This window comes from Crinia signifera, chromosome 2 (assembly GCF_055691185.1).
Source record: "Crinia signifera chromosome 2, ASM5569118v1, whole genome shotgun sequence".
In the NCBI taxonomy this organism is placed as follows: domain Eukaryota; kingdom Metazoa; phylum Chordata; class Amphibia; order Anura; family Myobatrachidae; genus Crinia; species Crinia signifera.
The window spans coordinates 259,705,098-259,731,021 of record NC_139218.1 but is presented as its reverse complement, the minus strand read 5'-3'; the positions used below and the strand labels follow the sequence as shown (position 1 = coordinate 259,731,021).

Sequence of the window (25,924 nt, the reverse complement as noted above, 5' to 3'; positions counted from 1 at the left end):
GATCTGCAGATAAATCTGCGTGTGTATGGCCACCTCTAGTCAGACAAAACCTGAAATATCTGACTGGGAAGAGCAATTAACAGGCTTGGATGGGGACCATTGCTTTGAAGTCAGATATCTCTGGTTCCCAAGAGCTGATTTTCAAAATTCTTGCACCTCTGGAAAGAGAGGACCCTCAGCTTTCAGACTAGTGCACTTAGACTCCTGGGGGGGTTTCTGGGTACTCAGAAACCCCCCCTGCGTGCGCTACTGGGATTGATGACGTTTGTGCAGGCTCGGATCTGGGAAACCCGAGCCCGCACATCTCTAATCCTGATCATCATTAATCTATATGTATCCCATCCAATCTAACCCTGATAATCCATCTTGATGTGACGTGTAGACCAAAACTTTTCATTTCAAATTTAGAGTAACAGATTTCCACTTGTATGAAACTAAGCCAAATAGTAAGTGAGGTTGTAAACAAGAAGTTGAAATGGTTATATTTGCAACATAGACAAAAATATCAGTGCTATGACCAACATATCCATAGTTATGGCTAAATCCCACATGATCATATGTAATGCAGTTTGTCTGTCCTTCAAACACCTCTAACCAAGGACTTTTCCATCCATGTCAGTTCTCTGAACCTATGTAGTACAGTTCTCGATCAGAAGGATGCTGGGCTGGAGGCATCCGGTATCTGATATTTTTCCAGAACCTTGTGTTACTTTGAAGACTCTCAGTTGTGAACTCTCCTTTCCATCGCACGACACCTTGCTTCTGTTTGATGTACTGAATGGACTCTGGCAGGTTTGTGTAATCTGTTATCTTTTCCAGCTCAATCAAGATTACTTTAATTTTATTCCGAATGAGAGCATCAAACATGGCTATTTTCTGTTCAAAATCATCACCGAGGCTGCTCTCGCTTGATAGGTCTCCTAAGACAATAATCAGCCTTTTGCTCTGGGAGATTGCTTCATCCACAAGATCTGCAATGGCTGAGAACACACAAGAAGGTAGGTTTACATTTCCACCAATAAGTCCCCCTATGTATCAAAGAATATGAAGCAACTAGAAAAATGGATCTGAAATAACACTTTCAAGGATAATAAAGATAGAAAATACAGATAAGTAGGATAGATCATTTTCTTCTCTCACTAGCAGTCGTAAAATGCTTATGTGTCAGTAATATATATTCACAATGCAACATGCAAGTTATTGCCCCCCACAGAGTCCCCCAAAATCATCCCAGTGTTATTTATTTGCCTGTACAAAATGTAATTAAGTACTGAGAATTATATGGAGAACACAGAGCATAAATACTGGTATTTTATGTTCTACTAGTAACTAGAAATTTTGCTCCCCCTGCCAAAAAAAGTTTCTGGTGCCCCTCTGCCCCCATTTTGAATGTAAAATAAATAATTTGCACGTTCCTCTAGGACACCCATTTCAAAAAGAGTGTGTGGTCTGACTGCAAGGGTATGGCCTCGCAACACACCCTAATGCTCATTAGGCAATACGATGTCGCTAATACATACAATGTCCTGTGGTGCCACTTATACCTATAATGCCCCCAGTAGTGCAGCTTATACAAAAATGTCCCCTGTGGTGCCATTTATACACACAATGGCTCTGTGGCAGTGCTTGAAGTGGGCCGGTATACAACTATTTTATTTTTACTTTAGCATCAGCATTCTGTATCTGACAGACAGGCATGACTCCCCCCCCCATCCTTCCGCGGCATAGGGCGGACAGCCCGCATCTCCTCCCTTCCCACCCTTCGATTTAAATCAACGGGCAGCCCCTCGCCACCCGACGGCTTCAGTATGGGCAGCGCCTCCACACCACACTCCCATCCCAGCTGCCAAAGTGCAGGTGGATGGCCCCTTCACCTCCCCACCCAGCGCTGCATTCACCTGGAATTCCCCACCCGATGGCTGTGGCGGGCAGCAACAACTCCTGGCAGCTGCATTCAGCAGGCAGCCCCTCTCTATGCTAGGTCAGTGTTGTTATGTGAATATTTATTTATTTGTTTGATTCCTCGTCAGTCTTCTCTGGTGGGGATTGCTGCAGGGGAGGAGGATTGGGCCCCTACCTGTGTGTACCTCTGTCTCTGCCATGTGTGCCCCTGCCCATGTATGCCAGTGTCCCAGCCAAGTGTGTCCCTACCCACGTGTTCCTCTGACCCTGATAGGGTGTGCCCCTGCCCATGTGAGCCTCTGTCCCTGCCATGTATGCCCCTGCCCATGTGTACCTCTATCCCTGCCAAGTGTGCCCCTGCCAATGTGTTTCTCTGTCCCTGCCCCTGTGTGCCCCTGCCCATATGTGCCTCTTTCCCTCCCCATCTGTGCCCATGCATGCCTCTGTCCCTGCCTGTCTGTGCCCATGCCCCTGCCTCCCCACAGTCCATGTCCCTGCATCCCCAAATTTTTGCTCAATCTGTGTGACATTATGTTTGGCTCAACCGAGTGTCAAAACATGATTTTTTTCCTCAATCTGGGTGGCATAACATGAATTTTGTCTCAATCTGGGTGGCATAACGTGATTTTTTTTTCTCAATCTGGGTGGCATGACATGAATTTTGGATCAAACTGCATTGCATGATGTGAATTTTGGCTCAATATGTGTGGCATAACGTGAATTATTGCTTTTACAGTGTGGCATGATGTGAATTTTTGCTCAGTCCAGGTGGGATGATGTGAATTTTTGCTCAGACCGGGTGGCATGATGTAAATTTTTGCTCAGTACGGGTGGCATGATGTGAATTTTGGCCCAGTCCGATTGGCATGATGTGAATTTTGGCTCAATCCGGGTACCAGGATGTAAATTTTGTCTCAGTCTGGGTACCAGGATGTGAATTTTGGCTCAATCCAGGTAGCATGACGTGAATTTTGGCACTTTAATTTTGGAATAAAGGTGCCCATACACAGAGGGATCCTGTTTTGTGAGGCGATGAGCGGCCCCCCAAAAAGTATGTGCTGCACTTTTTCTGGGGCGCGCGCCTTCACTTTTCCATACCCCTACTTTAAAATGTCCACTTTGACCACTGCCCTTTGGTACCGCTTATACATACAATGTCCCTTGTGGTGCTGCTTATACATAAAATGCCCCTTGTGGTGCCGCTTATTCATACTATGCGCCTTGTGGTGCTGCTTATTCAGATTCTGATTCATTTATTGTCATTGCCCCATGATAGTACAACAAAATTAAGTTTTACCATCTGTACGTAATCCAGTATACATCAACAAACACTTAACCCCTTCCCGACATTGCCTTTTATGCTAATTTTTTTTTTTTTTTCCTCCTTGCGTTCAAATAAGCGTAACTTTTTTAATTTTCCGGCTATATAGACACATGAGGGCTTTTTTTTTGCGGGACAAGTTGTACTTTGTAATGGTACCATTTACTATACCGTATAATATTCTGGGGAATCAGGAAATAATTCAATGTGGGGTAAAAAAAAAAAAAAACGCCATTCCACAATTTTGCGCTGGTTACGTTTTTTTTGGAGTTCATAGTTCGTTTAAAATGATGGGTTATCTTTATTCTATGGGTCGTTACGATTCCGGTGATACCAAACTTATATAGTTTTCGTTATGTTTTACCACTAAAAAAAAAAATCGCAACTTTTACGGTTTTTCTAATTTGCGTTGCGTCGCCATGTTCTGCGGCTTATAACTTTTTTATTTTTCCACCTACGGACCTGGGTGAGGGCTCATTTTTTGCGGGCTGAAGTGTACTTTTTAATTAATTTAATGATGGGATATGGGCGACTTTCTGATCTCTTTTAGTTATTTTTTTTTGGGTACGCGATGCGACCAAAAAACGTAGTTTTGGCGTTTGGAATTATTTTCCGTTTACGCCTTTAACCGTGCGGGATAACTAATGTTATATTTTAATAGATCGGACTTTTAGGAACGCGGCGATACCAAATATGTTTTTTTTTTTTATTTTTTATTTATTTTTATTTGTGAAATGGGGAAAGGGGGGTGATTTGAACTTTTAATATTTTTTTATTTTTTTTTTATTTTTAAACTTTATTTTTTTTTTTTTTTACTTTTACTACAAGGCCCCCTAGTGTACTTGACCACTAGGGGGCGCGATCGCCTGTACTAGGTTCAGCCATAGAGCTCTATGGCTGAACGTAGTGATTTTATGCACTTCCTATTACATCCTGCCTGAGGCAGGATGTAATAGGTATGCATACACGGCCAGCACAGGGGTCTACATTAGACCCCTGGCTACCATGGCAACCGATCGGCACCCTCCGATCTCGCTGCGGGGGGCCCCGATCGGCGCCGGAGGGGGGCGCCCCCCCTCCGATCAGCTATTTAAGCACTGCGGTCGCTTTGCCCGCGGTGCTTAAAGGGTTAAACGGCCACGATCGGCGAACTCGCCGCTCGTGGCCGTGAGAGCAGGGACCTGGCTGTAATATACAGCCATTACCTGCTCTCTGTCAAGCCAGCTCACTCCGTGAGCTGGCTTGATTCCCCCGCACCCGACATATGACGTAAATGTACGTCATATGTCGGGAAGGGGTTAAACACAATACATAAAAAAAACTATACAGTACCTAAAAAACTGTTACAGTAAACACTAACCAGTATTTAATGCTAAAACAGCTGAAGGAAAGAAACTATTCCTCAATCTGCTAGTCCTGTTTTTAAAACATCTAAAACACTTGCCAGATGGCAAAAGTGCAAATAAACCCTGTGCTGGATGCGTCGGATCCCTGACAATATTATGTGCACAACGCATACAGCGCTTCCGCTGGATAGCTTCCACTGATGGTAGTGTAATCCCTACAATCCACTCTGCCATTTTAACTACTCTCTGCAGCATTTTACGTTCCTGTATTGTACAATTCCCATACCAAACTGTAACACAATTGGTAAGGATACTTTCTATCGTACAGCGGTAGAAATTTATCAATATACTTGTTGACAACTTATGTCTTTTTAGCACCCTTAGAAAGAAAAGGCGTTGATGGGCCTTCTTCACTAAGCCCTTGATGTTAACTGACCAAGAAAGGTCCTCCTAAATGTAGGTACCTAAAAACTTAAAACTCGGGACCCATTCTACCTCCATCCCATTTATCTGAATAGTAGTAACCTGCTTGACTTTCTGCTTCCTAAAATAAACAATAATTTCCTTTGTTTTACTAGTATTAAGCAACAGATTATTGTCACCGCACCAAACAGCAAGAAATTGTATCTCCTCCCTATAAGCCCTTTCATCATTATTGCTAATGAGCAGGGCCGCCGACAGGGGGGGACTGTGGGGTATGGAGTCCTGGGCCCCGGCAGACATGGGGGCCCGGGGGTCAGCGGAATACTCCTGCACACTGCACAGGCAGTGGATGCAGCAGCCCTGCCAGTGCCGGGGATCGCAGGGAAGAGACCCGGCTTGGGGACCTGGAGGTGGAGGAGCCCTGCGCCCGCAGTGCAGATCAGAGTAGGAGGCCTTACGGGGGATTGTGGGGAGAAGACTTGTGGACTCCCAGCAGGGTATCGTGGGGAGATGAAGCAGGGACCAGAAGGAGGACTCCTGGCAGGGGATCGAGGGGAGATGATGTGGGGACCGGAAGGAGGACTCCTGGCAGGGAGATGATCCGGGGACCAGAAGGAAGCCTCCCGGCAGAGGATTGCGGGAAGGAGACCCAGCACGGGGACCGGGACCGCAGCGCAGATCAGAGGAGGAGGCCAGTGTGTACGGTATGCTGTATACTGTGTAGTGTGTGTGTATATGAATGTATGCGGTGTATGTTTTGTATGTAGCTATGCAGTGTGTTTTGTGTGTGTGTGTGTGTGTGTGTGTGTGTGGGGGGGGGGTGTGGGGACCCAGACTAGAAATCAGTCCCGGGCCCCACAATTTCTAGTGGCAGCCCTGCTAATGAGACCTATTAGTGTTGTGTCATCTGCAAACTTAATTATAGTATTGGATGAATGAACTGGTTTACAATCCCAAGTGAAAACAGAATACAGAAAAGGACTTAACACACAATACTCCTTGCGGTGCCGCTTATACATACAATGCCCCTTGTGGTGCCACTTATACTACAACACCCCCTGTGGTGCTGCTTAAACATACATACATACATACATACATAAAATGCCTACAATGCCCCCATGGTTCCGCTTATACATACAATACCCCTGTGGTGCTGCTTATACATACAATACCCCCTGTGGTGCTGCTTATACATACAATACCCCCGTGTCTCCTGCAGTAAGTGTCCCACTGTAAGTGACTCCCGGTCACTGACAGTAAGTGCCCCATGTCACCAGTAGTGAGTGCGCGCCAACCCTTCTGTCATTCTAAGTAAGTGCCCACCTGTCACCTGCAGTAGTGCCCCCTGTGCCTCTGTCAGCAGCTAAGGGGGACATTAGCATTACCTAATTCTTATACCCCTATTGGCATTACCTAATTCTGCATTAACTATATGTTCCCATGTCACCAGTAGTAAGTGCCCCTAGGCCCCCTCCGCAGCCTCAGTGGGGCATTACCTCCTCAAGGGAGCCCACAGAAGCTGCTAGTCTCGGCTAGTTTATAGTGCTAGGCCCCAGTCTCGAAGAGCATGACTGTCAGTGTAGCCTGTGAACAGGATGGATGGCTTCACTGGCTCCACCTTGTCCTTCTCTCTGGCCTCCTCCTCACTGCTTCCCCAGCTGCGGGGAAGATTAACACAAATCTATTGGTGTCATGATCATCGATCGTCGATGACCCTCCCTACACAGGCCCAGGAGATCCTTATCCTCCTCAGCCCCAGTGTTGCTGTTGTGGGTTGGGTGACAGCAGCCCAAACAATGGTTCCTGCAGACACGAGGGGGGGGGGAGCTATGTATGAAGGTGCGGGTGTGGTCATTTCCAGGTGGGGTGTTGTGCGGCTCTTTTGGTGTCACGGGCAGCACCCCCTAGTGATGCTGCTACACTGCACTCGGTAAGGGAGGAGGAACATGCTGCACTTGTGAGGGAAGGAGGCGCTGTAATGCTGGTCCGGGTTTCTGCTGCTCCTGCCTGTCAGCACAGCAAGCATCCCATACCTGACGTTCCCCGCAGACTCCGCCGGTCTGCGGACCCTTTGTTACGCCACTGGTTATACTGATTTTTCAGAATATCCTGTAAACTCAAATTTTTTTCAGTTAGACCGCCTGGATCCCTAAAAGAGTGGGTGGAACTTTTGCAACCCACCAACTTTCTAGCAAGGGCACCATAAGGGGGAAGCAGGTACTAATTATCCAGGATTGTTGGCAGGGATCCACTGTGCTTTTGTCAGCAGCTAAGGGGGACAGATACACCTATTGGCATTACCTAATTCTGCATAAACTATGTTACTTGTTTGTTCCCACAGAAGGCATGGACATAAATCCAAGAATTAGCCACACCCCTTAAGATACCGGGTTCATGGCTATCTCAACAGTCATGTATCATGTCCTATTCAAGAGGTCCTGAATCGCATTATCCTTCTGCTGTCTATATTTAGATCACACTGAGGATGAAGTGAAGTTGCTGAACCACCACCTCCATAACCATCTCTGACCTAGGTGCATTCTAAATACTACTACTGGGAGACAATGCTCTGAACGATTATGATTTCCTGGTTTAACTATATGTGCATGCAGCATACGAGTGTAGAAAACATGGAGGGAACCTAGGAAATTATCTTGCAAAGTCCAGTCATTTAAGTACATTTGAGGTACAAGTAGAATCTACTTTACAATATCATTACAGCATCATTAAGTAAATCCATGTATAGCCCTAGAGAAATGACTGGACCAATTAAAAGCAGTGACTACGATTGTTCAAGGAATGTCTCTCATCATGAGCACATATAGTTGAGTAAATGTATAAACAAACTTTTACTTCAGTTTCTGACCTATACAAAACTGTCTAAAACATTTTCCTCAGAGTATGGAAAATAATTATTATTAGTGCAATGTCTGGACAAGGGGTTGCTACTCACACTACCAGACCTACCCCTAACTCTGCTAATACCAGATCTAGTGAAACTGGGGTGTCCCTCTTTAGCTTCCTCTAAAGTTTCTTTTCCCATAAACCAGAATGTTCCACAAGCCAACACATTCCATCTCCAGTCAAGGATATGCCAGTCATTGCTATTCATTTGCCCCCTTCTACACATGAATACTTATGTTTTTGCCAACCAGCATTTCTAGCAATGCACTAAATACAGAGGATGGGAAGTACTTGCCTTGGCCTGGTAGATCATCCCGTCCAATTATAAACAGTCGATAATCACACTGTTTCTCAAGCACCTCAGGCAACACTTTAAGCACAAATATGTCCATATTATGACAGGTCGTTCCCATAACATTTTTGGGATACATAATGTAGGCATCATACATCTTTCCATCTGCAACGTAACATTAGAAATCATAAAAATGTTTATTTCTTTCTTTAAATTAAATCAACAGTAGATCTTGTTTTCTTCTATTTCTGTCACGTAACATTCACCCCAATAAGTGTATGGTATAACAGGTTTTAATGTGGTAAAAACTTTTTATTGATTATTAAACATTTCATTAGAGGCTTTATTTAAAATCAAATTGAAATGCTATGCTCTTTGAATGGTCTTTAGTTGTGATTTTTCACATTGAACATAGAGAATGTATGATTGGAGACTGTGACTAATGCTATGTACACATGGTGAGATTTGACATTCGATTTTGACTATATAGTCAAAATCACATGCAGATCGTAAGCAGATCTCACATGTTTTTTACCTTGCGATCCCGATGTGCGCTCCCGTGACAGCACAAATCGAAACACAGATAGACAGGACAGCAATGACTATATAGTGCAAATCTAATGCTGATTGTATGAATTGTATGTTAAAAGTACAGAGATAGCAAATATTGTATAGCACTCGAATCTTAAGTCAAATAGCAAGGGAATCTCACCGTGTGTACACACCATTAGGGTCTCTGTCTGAAGCTGCCAGCTGGCCTGGAATGGGTGTTTAGTCAAGGAAACTGGGGTGCAATCCAAGGCAGTGGGTGTGTAGTCAGTTGCAGTGCTTTCACAGATAAGGCCAGATTTATCAAAGTGATAAAGTGGAGAGTGATAAACAGCCAGCCAATCAGCTCCTACCTGTCATTTTTCAAACCCAGCTTTTAAGTTTGATACATCTGGCCATGGTGTATAGTCTCAGTGCTTTCATAGTGGCTGTATAGTCTCAGTGAAAGTACGGTAAGGGTAAGGAGTGCGCACACATTCACAGAGTGTGATTAAAATGGCTGCCAAAAAGAGTCTGTGCAACATGAGCTCTGACCATGTGGGAAAAGTAAATGATGACTGCAAGTGATGGTCGCAAATGCTAAAAAATGACCATTTATACAAGAGAGACTTATGCAACAGATTTTAAAAGTTGATTTTGTACTATACTACACAAATAAAGAAACCTTCAGAATTACTTAGGAATGTCAAGGAACTAACTGGATCTGCAACTGCATATTTCAATCGACTTGCGCCCTGATTAAGGGCCTTATTCTGGTGGGTTACAAGTGGGGTAGATGTAACTTGTGCAGAGAGTTAGATTTGGGTGGGGTTTACTTCAAAGTGAGATCTATATTGCAGTGTAAAAATAAAGAAGTCAGTATTTTCCCTGCACAGAAACAAAATAACTCATCCAAATCTAATTCTCTGCACATTTTACATCTGCCCCACCTGCAGTGCACATGGTTTTGTCCATCTAAGAAGAAATTTGCCAGAAGGAGTGAACCAGAATAAGGCCCTAAGGCCCCACATGCATAGAATGTAAAAAATGTACTACATGTAACCATGTTGAGTGGGGGGAAAAAGGCTAAACTTGCAAAGGGTTTTTGATTGACAGAAAAGTATAGGCACGTGCAGGGGCATAGGGAGGGCAAAGCACAAGCTCCGGGCACCGAGAGATCAAGTGGCGCCGGAGCTGTGCAAACTGTGCCGCCGGCTCCCCTGCCCTGCTCATTTGCTCCTTTGCTCCCTCCCCCGCCTGGCTGCGGCGCTTACAGTGCTAGTAGTTCAGTGTGGAGGGATTCAGCAGTCAGAGGCACCCGGCAGGATGGAGAAGCAGGGACATTGGTATTATGGGAATTGTAGTTTTTATGTTACTGCTCAGACTGAGCAGTTAACAATTAAACTACAAATCCCATGAGGCCATACTTTGCCCCGAGCAGGAAGTCTGACACTCACACAGGTTATCTTCTGGTGACATGCCTGCAGAGTCGTCAGACAGAGTGCATTTACAATGATAAGGCTGTTCAGGAGGGAGACAGCTCTGCAGTTCTCTCCCTCCCACTACCTGCCCTGCGTTTATCTAAGTAGCAGCAGCAGCATCAGGAAGAGGACCCTCCATTCACAATGTGGGATTCGTCACTGAGGGTAAAGATCCTGTAATGTGTCTTGTAGATAATTAAATTGGCAGCTTATACAGACAGTATTATCTGTTACTATTAATTTCACCTCCTGCAAACAAAATGGAGTGTGTGTGTATGTGTTATATGTGTGTATGTGTAATATCAGGGGCGTAGCTACAATAAGGCAGCCCCCGCTGCCGCTTGGGGGAGCAAGCGCCAGTGGGGACTGCATACCTCCCAACTTTGGCCGGTAAGCAGGCGGGACGCTGCTGCGCGCCGAAATTTTCGGGGGCGTGGCCTAATTTTGGGGCGTGGCCTATACTCGCGGGAGAGCTCTCCCGCGAGGCCATGCCCCCATTTTGCCGCTATGGGGGCATGACCCAGAGGCTCTGTGAGCCTCTAGCCATGCCCCCTGGCTGCGGGAATAGACGATGTGCGCATGCGCACAGTGTTTATTCCCCGCTGCTTAGCATCTGATAGGGGGACTCCCATCAGCCCCCCACACCGCGGGACACTGCCGCCCGCGGGTGGGACAGCGGGACAGGCCCTGACAATCGGGACTGTCCCGATAAAATCGGGACTGTTGGGAGGTATGGGACTGTGTGGGCTCTGGCACCCGCCCGGCACAGTTACATTAGCCCTTGCTCCTGCTGCTGCCGGAGAGGACACAGGAGGAGAGTTCAGCAGCAGTGTGAACTTCCTGCGCAGCTGCAGCGTACTAATAGGCAGGGCCTGTAGAGGGAGCAGCTCCTCTCAGGCTGCTCGTCATGGCCTTACACATGGTGGAGCAGGAGCTGGACTTCAGAGAGCAGTGTTAATCCCCTCGATACTGGCACACTTCTGTCCACTGCAGCGGAGGGAGCTACTGTATTGCATGAGTGTGGGGTTGTGGAGAGGGGTGTATGATAATGCCTGTGTCGTCTGTCTTTTTGGGAAGGGTGGGAAGGGGTTATCCCTGTGCTGTCTGTCTATTTGGGGAGGGGGAGTATGATGATGCCTGTCTATTTAGTGAGGGGGACTATTTGGGGAGGGGGGTATGATGATGATGCCTGTGATGTCTGTCTATTTGGGGAGGGGATGATGATGCCTGTGCTGTCTATTGGGGGGGGGGGGTATGATGATGTCTGTGCTGTCTATTTGGGGAGGGGGTGGTGATGCCTGTGCTGTCTATTTGGGTAGGGGAAGAGAATGATGATGCCTGTACTGTCTGTCCATTGTGTGTGTGTGTGTGTGTGTGTGTGTGTGTGTGTGGGGGGTAATACCTGTACTGTCTTTTCCTATTGGACACCGTGTATACAGGATGGGCAGACGAGCTTGGACGGAGGGGAAGCAGCAGCAGTCTACTAGTCTCTCTGCCTCCCTCTGGGTTTTCCGTTGTGCATACACCCAACTAGCCTAACCCTAACTATACACCCCCCACTCCCACAGACTAACTAACTACACCCCCATCCCTTTAGCCTAACCCCGTAGCCTGACCTTAATTTTACACCCCCCTGTAGCTCAACCCTAACTATATATCCCCCACTGCCCAACCATCCACCTCCCGCCTGCAGCCTATAACCCTAAGCATACACATACACCCCACACACACCCCGCAGCCTATAACCCTAACTATACACATACACCCCGCTAACCACACACACACACCCCGCAGCCTATAACCCTAACTATACACATACACCCCACTAACCACACACACACACACCACAGCCTATAACCCTAACTATACACATACACCCCGCTAACCACACACACACACACCACAGCCTATAACCCTAACTATACACATACACCCCGCTAACCACACACACACACACCACAGCCTATAACCCTAACTATACACATACACCCCGCTAACCACACACACACCCCGCAGCCTATAACTCTAACTATACACATACACCCCGCTAACCACACACACACCCCACAGCCTATAACCCTAACCATACACGTACACCCCGCAGCCTATAACCCTAACCATACACACCCCGCAGCCTATAACCTAACCATACACATACACCCCGCAGCCTATAACCCTAACCATACACATACACCCGGCTAACCACACACACACCCCGCAGCCTATAACCCTAACCATACACGTACACCCCGCAGCCTATAACATTAACCATACACGTACACCCCGCAGCCTATAACCTAACCATACACATACACCCGGCTAACCACACACACACCCCGCAGCCTATAACCCTAACCATACACGTACACCCCGCAGCCTATAACATTAACCATACACGTACACCCCACAGCCTATAACCCCGCAGCCTATAACATTAACCATACACGTACACCCCGCAGCCTATAACCTAACCATACACATACACCCGGCTAACCACACACACACCCCGCAGCCTATAACCCTAACCATACACGTACACCCCGCAGCCTATAACCCTAACCATACACGTACACCCCGCAGCCTATAACCTAACTATACACATACACCCCGCAGCCTATAACCCTAACCATACACATACACCTGGCTAACCACACACACCCTGCAGCCTATAACCCTAACCATACACATACACCCCGCAGCCTATAACATTAACCATACACGTACACCCCGCAGCCTATAACCCCGCAGCCTATAACATTAACCATACACATACACCCCGCAGCCTATAACCTAACCATACACATACACCCGGCTAACCACACACACACCCCGCAGCCTATAACCCTAACCATACACGTACACCCCGCAGCCTATAACCCTAACCATACACATACACCCCGCAGCCTATAACCTAACTATACACATACACCCCGCAGCCTATAACCCTAACCATACACATACACCCGGCTAACCACACACACCCTGCAGCCTATAACCCTAACCATACACATACACCCCGCAGCCTATAACCCTAACCATACCCGTACACCCCGCAGCCTATAACCCTAACCATACACGTACACCCCGCAGCCTATAACTGGTGCATAGTGTAAGGTACATTATGTTGTGTGTTGTATAGTGTGAGTGTCATTAAGATGTGTTGCATAATGTATAAGGGACAGTATGGGGGGGGGGGGGGGGGGGGGTAGGGCGCCAGAAAATATTTTGGCTGGGGGGAGCAAAATTTATAGTTACGCCACTGTGTAATATATATGTATGTGTGTGTGCAGGGCCACTGGAGAGAGGTAGGTGGGAGCAGGGACACCCCCTGGATGGAGGTGAGAGGCGATCCCCCCCCCAACCCCCCCTGCCCGAGCGACTCAGCGGCTGCCGCATCACCACCCCCCACCCCTTCACATGTCACCTGCACCAAGCATCTCCCCATCCCCCGGGTCCCTCTTACTTCCTGCAGGAGGTGCCGGTCAAAACGCTTATGTTGACTGGCTGTTTCCTGTCTCCTGCCGCTGCAGTAGCCCTAAGCCCAACCGGCACACAGCAGGTGACTTTGAGACCACAGCCTCCCTTCAGCGCTGCAAGTCACAGAGTGAGCAGTTATTTACAATCAGCAGAGTAGCCTGCGGTCCCTCCATCACCATATACACTCCGGCTGTGGCGAGTCCTTTCTGGGTTGTGGGTGGCACCCACTGTGTGTGTGTGTGGGGGGGGTTTGTGCTGACCACTTGCCTAGGTTGCCAGGGGGAGGGGGGGATTGCGAAACATGCCCTTGCTCCGGGCACCGTGGCACCTAGCTACACCACTGGACGTGGCTTGCTTCTAATCTCTCATTTTGTTTGTATATAGAGACAGTGACGACTAAAATGTATACAAGCTGCACTTTCTCTCTACAGAAACAAATGCTAACTCCCATGCCCAGTAACACAGAACAGACACTAATGGCAGTCTGTTTGTTGAAGTCTACTGCCGGAATTCTAGTTTTCATTTCTGCACTGTTGATATACAGTAATGACTGTTATATAATAAGGAAATTTAGATGATGGAGTAGCCACTCAAACTCAATTCGCTAGCTCATACACTTTGAAACTCAATCTGCCACTTATGTAGTTACATTATGTAATATGCGGATCAGAGCTAGGATAGCTGACCTTTGAGTTTAGGCATAGTTCATTGCATCTGTTTGTATATACATTCTGGACCATTTACCCAATTAGCATTGTGAACAGACTTTTCACCCCAACAGCCATTAGCACATAAGTTCTATCTTCACAAGCTAAGGCTGCAAGCAGGGAATCTGGTGCTTGGCAATTTTCACACCTATTTTGACAAATTCACTTGGCACTCAATGGGTTAAAGTCTCTTGTCTGTAATTTGTTCACAAAAGTTTTTGATGCACCTAAGACCTATTTTGAAAATAGTGGTTTACTCCCTGGTAAAAATAATGTATACAACATGTCTTAACTTAATTTCCAATAGCATTAATTACATTTTTCTGAAACCATTGTCCTTTGTCATTAACACATCAAACATACCTTTATGATCTGTATGAGCAAAACAGGAACTCCGGTACCAAAGAACAATATCAACTTTAAAAACTTGGAAGGCAATTATAGCTATGACAATAACAGACACAATTGCAAATATAGCAATCAAAACTCCCTGGAAATTAGGATCTGCAAATACAGTACAAGATAAAGACACAATCAGACATTGGAAAGCAAAAATACAGTAGTGATCATATAAACATTACCTTTTGAAAAATAAAAAAAAATATTATTTTCTTATGACGCAGGCTTCACTTAACTGGGATTTCTTTTTTGGGTCTGAGCAGGCCCAAGAGCTAATTGCTGTTGATTTACCTGTTTTTGGGTGGCACTATCATGTTAAAAAATCAATCAATTTCATGACAGATGAGATAACATTACGGCTCAACAAAATCAAAACAAACAAATCCCCAGGCCCAGATGGGATTCATCCTAGGGTACTAATGGAATTAAGGGAGGAATTATCAACACCACTGTATTACGTTTTTGAGAACTCATTATCATCTGGTAAGGTACCAAAAGACTGGAGAATAACGGAGGTAGTACCAATATTCAAAAAAGGAAAAAGGGATGACCCGGCTAACTACAGAACTCTGAGCTTAATATCAATAGTGGGTAAATTATTTGAGGGATTTTTAAGGGATGGTATCCAAAAATATTTAGAGCTTCACAGGCTAATCAGTAATAACCAACATGGGTTTGTGAAGAATCGTTCATGCCAAACAAATTTACTAGGATTTTATGAGGATGTCAGTAACAACCTTGATAATGGAAATGCAGTAGATGTGGTCTTCCTAGATTTTACTAAGGCCTTTGACACGGTTCCACATAGGAGGTTGATAAATAAAATGGAAAATCTGGGACTAGGGGAAAGCAATTGTAGATGGGTAAGGAACTGGCTGCGTAATAAAGAACAGAGACTGTTTAAAGGGCACAGTTTCAAATATGATACCAGTACTAAGTGGAGTGCCACAGGGTTCAGTGCTAGGGCCCCTTTTATTTAATATATTTATTAATGATATTTGGGTGGGTATACTCAGCAATGTTTCCATCTTTGCTGATGACACAAAACTGAGCAGAGTAATTAGATCAACCGAGGATGTCTCCTCGCTTCAGAGCGATCTTAATAAATTAGACAAATGGGCAAAAAAAGTTGAAAATTAGGTTTGATGTGGATAAATGCAAGGTTATGCATCTTGGGAAACATAACCAATGTGCTAGCTATAACCTAAGCGAGGAGGCACTGGGTATTTCGGAACTTGAAAAGGACCTACAGTAGGAGTCCAAATAGATAAGAAGCTGAGGTGTAGTGCTCAATGTCACATACCTCCCAACTTTTGAAGTTGGGAGGTCGGGACGTTCGCGCGGCCTCGAGAAAAGGGGGCGTGGCCTCACGGGGTGACGCCCCCGTTTTCGCCGCTCATCGGCGCTGAATAGACCGTCTATTCTTGGCAAGCTGGGGGGGCTCCCAACTGTCCCCCCCACCGCGGGACAATGGCGGCCCCGGGCGGGACGCGGGAACGTACCCGAATATCGGGACGTTCCCGTGGTAAGCGTGACAGTTGGGAGGTATGATGTCATATAGCAACAAATAAGGCGAACAGGATACTAGCATGCATAAAAAGGGGCATGGAGACTAGGAACTCAAAGGTAATTATGCCACTGTACAAAGCATTGCTTAGACCACACCTACAATATGGAGTACAATTCTGGGCCCCGCACTATAAAAAGGACATCATAGAACTGGAAAAAATCCAGAGAAGAGCAACAAAGCTAATAAAGGGAATGGAGAATTTAAGCTATGAAGATAGATTGAACAAATTGGGATTGTTTACGCTAGAAAAGAGACATTTAAGGGGGGACATTCTTAACATGTACAAATATTTCAGACTATGGAACTCTCTTCCTGGAGATGTGGTGTCGGCAGACACAATAAATACATTTAAAATAAGGTTGGACAAACATCTATTGGTTAAAATCATCCAGGGGTACAAACAATAATCATAATCTGTCCTTAAACCTTATCAGTCTACACTAAGTATATCAAGGGATGAAGCTAATACACAGTGGCATAGCGCCAAGTTTTGCGCCCCCCCCCCCCGTCGGGAAAATTTTGGCGCCCCCCCCCGTAAATTTAACTCCGCTGCCTCCTCTAGCATCTTAAAAACTGTCTGCTCTAAGGGGGCGGCCATTTTGTGATGGACATTTTGTCCTAAGGAGTCAAGAGGAGTGCCAGGACGCAGATTAGTAGGTCTGCGGCACTATTGTTACGCAACTGCTAATACACCAAGGTTGAACTGGATGGACGCGAGTCTTTATTCAGCCTTAAATACTATGTAACTATGTAAGTGGCCATCGATGATTACAAACTATGCAATGGATAACCATCAATGATTTCACCAACTGATGGACATCTCTGTTTTTACTGACTGGGCCATGGGCCAATCAGTATCTAGCGTTGGCGCTTAATAGGTTTCAAAAGTGGAGCTATTGTATTCAGTGATATTGTGCAATCCATGGAGGGAAACCATCTGGATCTCCCCGATGGATGCAAAAGTATTCAATATCAGCCACAAACCATCAATGATTATGAATTATCAATGGTCGTTGGCCATCTGTTTCCCTGGGTGATAAATCTCGAGGCTACCCTTCTTTTCACCACTGTTAAATTAATAGAGATAACTGATTTTTCCCCATGTCTACCTACAAATGTTAAATCATATCCGATTTATGTGGATTTGTGAAATATAATACGTTGCGATTTTTTAGACATGTGCGATTTTTTTGAAAACCGCACATGTAATAGCGCACATTTTGAACTGGCGATTTCTGGTCACACTTCAATTCGCATCCAGATGTTTTCCCGTTAAAACGTATACAACTCGCAAATGTAGTAAGGTGCGGTTTTTGATAAATGTTGCAATATTTAACAAAATTGCAAAAACATAGACCAGGTTCTGACAGGCGAATTTGACAGAACCATGCGCAGACCAATGTAATCTTTGCATGGTTCTGTCTTAAAAAATGTTGCGTGGGGTCCCCCCTCCTGAGCATAATCAGCCCCGGGCTCATTAAGCTGGAGCTGGTTCCAAAAATACAGGGGACAAAAAGCATAGGAATCCCCCATATTTCTAAAACCAGCCCCAGACTCTTGGACCGGTCCTGAACCAAAAATACGGGGGACAAAAAAACTGAAGGTCCCCGTATTGTAAAACCAGCACCGGGATCCAACAGCCCACGGTGTCATGCCACAGCCGGGGACATTTTTACGTAAGGTCCCCCGGCCATAGCATGCTCACTGTGGCTTTGAATTAACTGATTTAAACTGGCGGGAGGAGAGGTGCCCCCTTGGCAGCAGGAGCCATGTGGCAGATGACTTCGACTCCCAGGTTAGGCCTCAGCTGCATCCCATCTAGTGAGATGTCTTTCTATGTATGGTTAATTACCAGGCTCAGAAAACGTAAGTATAATGGAATCTTATTCACGTTTTTATTTGGATAGTTGTGTTTATACTTCAAAGTATATTCCCTGTTGGCATAGCCCATTTCATTAGGGGGTGCACTGTCAAAGGGGTGTGTCTAGCACCACCTATTGGGCATGTCTAGCATTGCCCATTGGGTGTGTCTAACACCACCAATCATGCATGTTTACCATCATCTATTGGTACTCGCTACAATATAAAACGTCTCTCAGCCACACCATAACATCCGGCCTATTTCAGTTTTAATCTTTTTATTACTGTGTGTAACAGTACATGCAAAAAAAGTCAAAAACATATATGGATGATGCAGGTATGTAGTGATATGACAATGGTCTAGTTAGTACAACAATGCAAAACACACAATTGATTGATGGGCGCTTCTTTTAATTGAATACAGGTCTAAAAAGCAAAAATCTTTGGTAAAAGATATTGCTGGTATTGCTAGCGGCAGGGAGTTGTTCATAAGAGTGGGCAAAGCAATTGGGGTACCTTTGCACCCCTAATACTCAATGTGCGCACACCTATGCCTGTTGGTGCCTGATGTAAACAGTATTGTAATTCAGCAGCAAGGGTTTCCTATTGGCAAGAAGATCTTCAAACTCCTCAAACTCTAAAGGTGCCCACACACTATAAAGATCTGTGATCTTAAGATGTGCGCATAAATTAGCCTTGAAATCTTTTGTCTGTCCTGGACAAAAGATTTCAGGCAAGCGCACATCTTCACCAAAGATTTTTCTTAAGATCCCATGTGCGTTCCTATGGATCTCTTCGTGCAGCATGTAAGATCAGGAGATTTAGCAAAAAATCCACTGGAGTGCGCATCGGACCGATATCGGAAATCGGCCAATCGGCAAAAAAATCGTTCTAGTGTGTGGGCACTTTTAGGGGGGTATTCATTCCTGGTCGACCTCCCGCAGCCATCTCCCGATGGGGGACACGGCTGCGGGGCCCTATTCAATGCTGTCTTCCCCGACAGCATTGAACAGGGGTTCTCGGCAGAACGAGCCCGACATCACAAGCTGTTGGGCTCGTTCTGCCGAGAAAAGCTGGAAATACAGTAGGCGAGCTCCTAGCCGGAGCTCGTCTATTTCAGGCCTTAGCTCGCGGCCACGCCCCCTTCTCGCCGCTCGGCGGCCGGGACATTGAATCCTGACTGCCGAGCTCCAGGCTAGCAAAATCGAGAACGGGACAGGGGCACGGCTGTCACGCTAGCTTGACAGCCGTGCCCCTGACATTGAATACCCGCCATAGACTTGTCCGTTTTCAAGGTTTTGTAGTAGCTTGGAACACCGGAACACCTTTCATACAGTAGGTGTCTAAAGTTAAAGTACACTGTATACTTCTGCACATATACATATTTCCCCTAATATATTGAAATGCCATACAGCACAAGATGTCCAAGTCCAGTGCAACTCTGCTAACATCGCATATATCACATTAACCAATATGGTCTCCTCCTGCACACTGTCTTGCAACTATGATGCACTTTTGGCAAAAAGGTGCCCAATGCTAGAAGATACACTACCTGGCATGCCAAGTGGGGCGGTTTACATGACTGCAGCATTGGTGTATGAGGACATGTACATAACGTACCATGAGACAAATAAATGGTCAAATAATAACACAATTAGTGAATGGTTTCGATACATACCTGGGCGTTTCAACATAATAAATGCCATTTCGTTTATATTAGAATAGATATTACAGTAAAATTTTCTGTCATAGTCTTCATCTTTTACTTTTGAAAAGTTTAAGCTAATGCCGATTACTGAGTTCCCATCAGCAGTGACTCTATGGCTAATATAAGAGAAAAGGATAAAAGAGAAAGATATAAAGCTAAATAATTCTCACACATCACATTAATGCTTAGACACCGGTTACTCTTAACCAGTTAATACGTATATGGTCTGTCCTAGGGTTGGCCCATTCTCAATCTTGCTTCATTAACTATCAACTAATAAGCCAATTATTATGATTGTCAATGGTGTTTTCAGTACACATTGGGCATAAATTGGAGTTGGAAGTAAGTGTGTTTGCGGAAGACTTAAAGATTTTAGCGAACTATGCACATCATGCAAGGAACAGGTGACTGGGCCGAATCAGGTATATGTGGAGATTGTAAGTATGGATGGAGTTCATAAATCATTTAAATCATTGGGCAGACTGTTCTGAAAGGTGCAGATGCTTGCATCTATTAAACACCCCCTTTGTATGTGTGGCAAGACCAGTGAGTGCATGTTAGTTACTGTACATATGGATACGCCGCATAGCACAAACATCTAACTTTGCATTACAGTACTTCATTCTAGACACTATATTTTGTGTAATGTGTAACTTACAGTATACTTACTATATTTCTCCCGGCACCACTCGGCCATCATCTGAATATGTGTGAATTTCAGAATCATTGACTGTCCAATATAAAACAATGTTTCCATTAAATAACACTTCACATGTTAGGGAAATAGCAGCTCCTGCAAAATTATTACATGTTGAACATTGAATTTTATACTGTAGAAAGGTTATTTGAGGAAGCTTTTTATATAAACTGATAATGAGACACAGCAGCTGCCTTTTAGGATACAAGATACTATACCTATACTATACCTGGGAGTTAATAAGCATGGGGATAAACAGGAGCACATGTAATTAGTCACTTTCCACCCCTCCACTTCCCTTTATCCCTAGACCTTGCTCTAATACACTGTAGTAAATACACAACCTAGGGTTGTTGATGTACAGTGGTGTCAACAGGGGTGAGCGGGTAACACCCAGGTGTCACCCTCCTAGGTGTGACACCAATGTGCCAATAGGAGCTGGGTGCAGCACTCAAACATTACGTGCAGAACCCGGCTCCAATCATAGTGCCGGCTCTGCAGTAAACGCACTGTCCAAGGACAGCCTGCATCTCCCGCTCCTCCGCAGTGGTGAAAACAGGGGTTCAGCCCATGTGGCCTCACCGATTATCACGCCCTGTCCCATGAGGTCATATCCAGTGGTGTAACAATAGCACTGCAGCCCAATCAGTGGACTGAGCGAGCTGGCGCTGTGGGGGTGCATGGGCTCTGCAAATTCCAATAGGTCTGTCCATCTGCTGAAAATTTCCCTCTAAAAATGGCTGCCACCTTGTAGAAGACAGATGTTAGAGATCCTACTGGACAGATGAATAGATGCTAGAGGTTCTACTGGGTAGCGTACCCAGAAGTTACAGATCTCAGGTAGCAAGATATAGACATATATATATATATATATATTTATATTGTCCCTGGAAAATATATATATATGGCCCCTGGCTACGAGCATGAAACTCCTGGCAATGAACATGAAATCCCTGGTAATGAGCATGTAACTCCTGTTGATGAGCATGAAACTCCTGGCAACGGGCATTTATGTAAAAAAAAAATTATAATAAATGTATCAGAATTTTTTTGGCCGAGGTAGCGCAAAATTTCTCGTCACTGGTTTTGATGGCATGCAAGCATCAACCCATGTACTGAATGTGCTGTGGGTGCCTAAAAATGGGAGGACGCTACTACTGGTTTGCAAGCTGCAGGATAAGATTTCCTAGCAAAGAAAAAGCAGCGTAGAGAACAGTACTACAATGGACCCGGCAGCTATGCTGTCAAAAATCCATCACCCTTTTGCAAAAGGACAAAACTCACCCATTTCCACTTGTAAGTAGTTATTCGTTGGATTTATTATAGCAGGTTCACTTTGCAGCAATGCAACTACAAATAAAAAAAAAACTAATGATGATAATAAAATGAAAAGGACGTTTTGTGAGAAATGATTACTCATAGCATTATCCAGCCACTCCCTTATATTTAGAAAAGAAAAACTTTTTTTGCATTAGAACCCCTATTTAGCACCATTGAGCAATATTAGTAAACTACCCAAGTAATCTCTTACATTTTGAATTTCTAATCTTAAAAAAAACAATTATGGGGCCTACACACATGCCGATTTTGAGCCATTTTCTAAGCGATTTAGCTAGGTCGCTTAGAAACTAAGCATACATCGGTGTGTGTGTGGAGGCTATAGCTATATAGATGCGCGGCCCCGCGCGTCTGTATCGCAATAGGAAGAAGAATGAGCATGTCCCATCAATCTAGTAAAATCGCTTAGCAAGACCCTGGATATTGGGCGCCTTTTGTGTGGTGTCTTTTTTTTGTGCTCAAGTGACCAGCGATTTCCCTCATCTGGACACTCCCTGAGCCCTCCTCTCCATTCTGCACATGCTGATGCTGCCAGAGACCACGCGCTGTGAACCCTCCGGAGCTGGTAAGTACTATGCTATCCACTATGCACCACCAACGCATGATTACAGGTGGGGTGGGTTGGTAATGAGAGGGGTCCATTGTGCCACCAATGTAAACTCTATGGGTGAGGGTGTCATGTGCCAACCGCCGCACCCCAGACCCCCCAGCGCAAGAATATGGGTTGGAGGTTCTTTGAGGGGATGTGAGGCGACCACTGTGCCACCAATGTTATAAAATAAAGCATGCTTCTGGGTGAGGGTGTCATGTGATGCGTAAGTTTGGTGATGGCACATTGCAAAAGCCAGTCATGTGTTATTTACTTGCATGCTCTGGGGTGATGGCAGGGCCGGTGCAAGGCATCTTGACGCCCTAGGCAAAGCTACACGATACTGCCCCCCCCCCCCCCCCCAGAAACGTCCTTCTGACACTTCTGCTGCAGTAAATAAATAAAATGTATAAATAGATTAGTATATAACTGTTATCTGTATTAAAGGAACAAAAAACTTCCCTCACCTCCAGGCACTCATCTGACGTCTGAGAGGTAGGAGAGGAGGTCCAGCTTTTTGGTGGGTGGTCCCAGGGAAAGGGCAAGCCAGCATTCATTAATAGCATTGTATAAAGGCCAGGGGCACAAGCTGCTCTGCCAGGGGATCAGGGGTCAGAGGACCAAAGCAGCTGGCGCGTAGTCAGGATTCCTCCCGGCCGCAAGATGTGTGCTGCCACAGTGCACCTTCAGCCCCAGACGGAAGCACTGTCTTTACCGCCCCTGGCACTCCTACCCCGGCCCTGCCTGCAACTGCACCCGGTACATGGTGAGCAGGAGCCTGAGCCTTTACTGTACAGCCGCTATGCTCATCCCGCTGTGTCTCATGTCACCAATCCTCCGCGCTGCCATGCAGAGCAGAGCCACTCTCTCTTCTCTGGCTCAGCTCAAACTCCAATAGCACAGTGCTGAGCTGAGCTGCGGGGAAAGAAACTGACCGCAGCCACACGGCGCTATGTAGGAGAGAGAGACTGCTGCTCACAGGACTGTAGACCCTGGGTGGAGAGGGGAGAGCAGTGACAGAGAGGGGGAGGCCGCTGTTCAAGCTAAAGTGTGCGCTGCGCTGTCATTCAGGTTGACAGGCGCGAGCAATAGCAGTGGCTAGCGCCTGCACTGCCAGTTGCTTTCCTGCTCTTCACAGTGATGAGTGGCTTCAGTATGTTCTTTCCTGCAACTCCCGCCCTCCAGTGGCCGGCGCCCTAGGCAAATGCCTAAAGCTGCCTAGTGGTGGCGCCGGCCCTGGGTGATGGCACATTGCAAAAGCTAGTCATGTGTTGTTTACTTGCATGCTCTGGGGTGATGGCACATTGCAAAAGCCAGTCGTGTTGTTTACTCGCATGCTCTGGGGTGATGGCACATTGCAAAAGCTAGTCATGTGTTGTTTACTTGCATGCTCTGGGGTCATGGCACATTGCAAAAGCTAGTCATGTGTTGTTTACTTGCATGCTCTGGGGTCATGGCACATTGCAAAAGCCAGTCATGTGTTGTTTACATGCATGCTCTGGGGTGATGGCACATTGCAAAAGCCAGTCATGTGTTGTTTACTTGCATGCTCTGGGGTGATGGCACATTGCAAAAGCTAGTCATGTGTTGTTTACTTGCATGCTCTGGGGTGATGGCACATTGCAAAATCCAGTCATGTGTTGTTTACTTGCATACTCTGGGGTGATGGCACATTGCAAAAGCCAGTCATGTGTTGTTTACATGCATGCTCTGGGGTGATGGCACATTGCAAAAGCCAGTCATGTGTTGTTTACTTGCATGCTCTGGGGTGATGGCACATTGCAAAAGCCAGTCATGTGTTGTTTACTTGCATGCTCTGGGGTGATGGCACATTGCAAAAGCTAGTCATGTGTTGTTTACTTGCATGTCTATGATGGGGTAAATTGTCTTTCCAAACCCATAAAAAAACAACAACAGTGAATGTGTGTGCATGTACATGTGGTAGTGACAATAGATTGTAAGCTGACCTAGTTTGGACTGTTTATGTACATAATGGTGGATGCATATATGTTAATTATGTTTTTACATTTTATACCATATTATTCACACAGAAATGGCAAAGCAAAATTCGTCTAAAAAATTCACCACTGGGTTCATTGACATCTATTGGGCCCATGAATGCCTGTGGCAAATTACCAGAAAAGACTTTTCAAACAAGCAGAAAAGGGATCAGGCCTACAATGCTTTGCTGACCTATGCTAAAGCCAACAGAAGTGATGCCACCATGGAATGTGTGAAAAGAAGATAGCGAATTTGAGGACCGTCTTTTGTGAAGGAGCACGAAAGTGACTGAATCTCAGAGTTCTGGAGCCGGTGCCGATGACGTATACAAGCCGACGTTATGGTACTACGACCAGATGCACTTCCTGCTGGAGAAAGATTCGAAAACGCATGGACAGAATAACATGGATCCTGTGCCTCCAATTAGGCAAGAGGAGGAGAGCCAGGATCTGGTAAGTTTGAACACATATAGATATGCGACATGTCATCATTATTCATGGTCCTAACGTTTTTTATTTTATTTTACAGGATGCTACTCCAGAGCTGTTTGTGGAGACGTCCGAGACTACAGAGGCTGCAGATCTTGAGTGTGAGGAAGTAGAAACCTCAACCTCCACCCCCCTGCCAACGCCACCACCCAGGCAGAGGAAGAAGACAGCCAAAAGATCTGTAGCCGGTAGCTCTGAGCAATTTTTTCAATTTGCAGAGGCAAGGCTTAATAAGCCTATTTATTCAATTCGGCAGTTTTCAAATACGGTAGACTCGGAGATGCGTTCAATGGATGACGACACCCGTCAAAAATTCAAATGCATCGTGTACGATGCAATAATTCGGACCCAGGATAAAAACATTCCTGATGACCTGAAATTAATGCGCGACCCGATGCATTACGCATCTTGCGGACCCTCGCCAATTGGCCACCTTGATTGGCCGCTAGGCCGCAAGGCGGCCAATAGCGGCATTCGGGGGCGGAGCCGCACGATGTACACACAGCACCGTGCGGCTCAGCTGTTCGTCTGGTTCGGCTTCTCGGTTTTTTTTTTTCCAAGACCCCCTTGGACTACGTCGCCCTGGGACAGGTGAGTATGGTTTCCTTCCACAGCTTCCTCCATGGATCCCTTTTTTTGGTTTGAAAATTCTTTGCCCCAGAGGCATTTCTTGGCCTGATATTGTTGATGAATCCAGTGGTGTTAACTTTTATACTTTTATTATATTAGTATACAGTTTTTTCAGTAAATTTCAAAAAACACGGTATGGTCTCATTTCATTTCAATATGTTATTTATTGTTAATTTTAAGTTCTATTATGTACAGGTATGGTTCCTCTTTGGAATACTTCTCTTGACTCCTCTCCCCTTGAAAAATAATCTTTTTCAAGGAGT

The 25,924-nt window shown here is 45.6% G+C and overlaps 2 protein-coding genes across 2 annotated transcripts in view; one reads left to right on the top strand and one right to left on the bottom strand.

The window, feature by feature from the left end:
- Positions 1–456: 456 nt before the first annotated feature.
- LOC146060769 (interleukin-1 receptor type 1-like) overlaps positions 457–25,924 on the bottom strand; it is an 88,581-nt gene continuing 63,113 nt past the window's right edge. The window contains exons 9-14 of the mRNA XM_083174387.1: positions 21,900–21,965; positions 20,588–20,711; positions 19,889–20,034; positions 14,745–14,885; positions 8,192–8,353; positions 457–980 (exon numbers count right to left, since the gene is read on the bottom strand). Of these exons, the coding sequence (XP_083030513.1) occupies positions 616–980; positions 8,192–8,353; positions 14,745–14,885; positions 19,889–20,034; positions 20,588–20,711; positions 21,900–21,965 (1,004 nt within the window). The 3' untranslated portion in view covers positions 457–615. The remainder of the gene's footprint in view (positions 981–8,191; positions 8,354–14,744; positions 14,886–19,888; positions 20,035–20,587; positions 20,712–21,899; positions 21,966–25,924) is intronic.
- On the top strand, positions 24,164–25,887 carry LOC146059300 (uncharacterized). The gene is made up of 3 exons (XM_083171409.1): positions 24,164–24,995; positions 25,072–25,358; positions 25,857–25,887. The coding sequence occupies exons 1-3, from the start codon at positions 24,900–24,902 to the stop codon at positions 25,885–25,887; spliced, it is 414 nt and encodes a 137-aa protein (XP_083027535.1). The 5' UTR covers positions 24,164–24,899.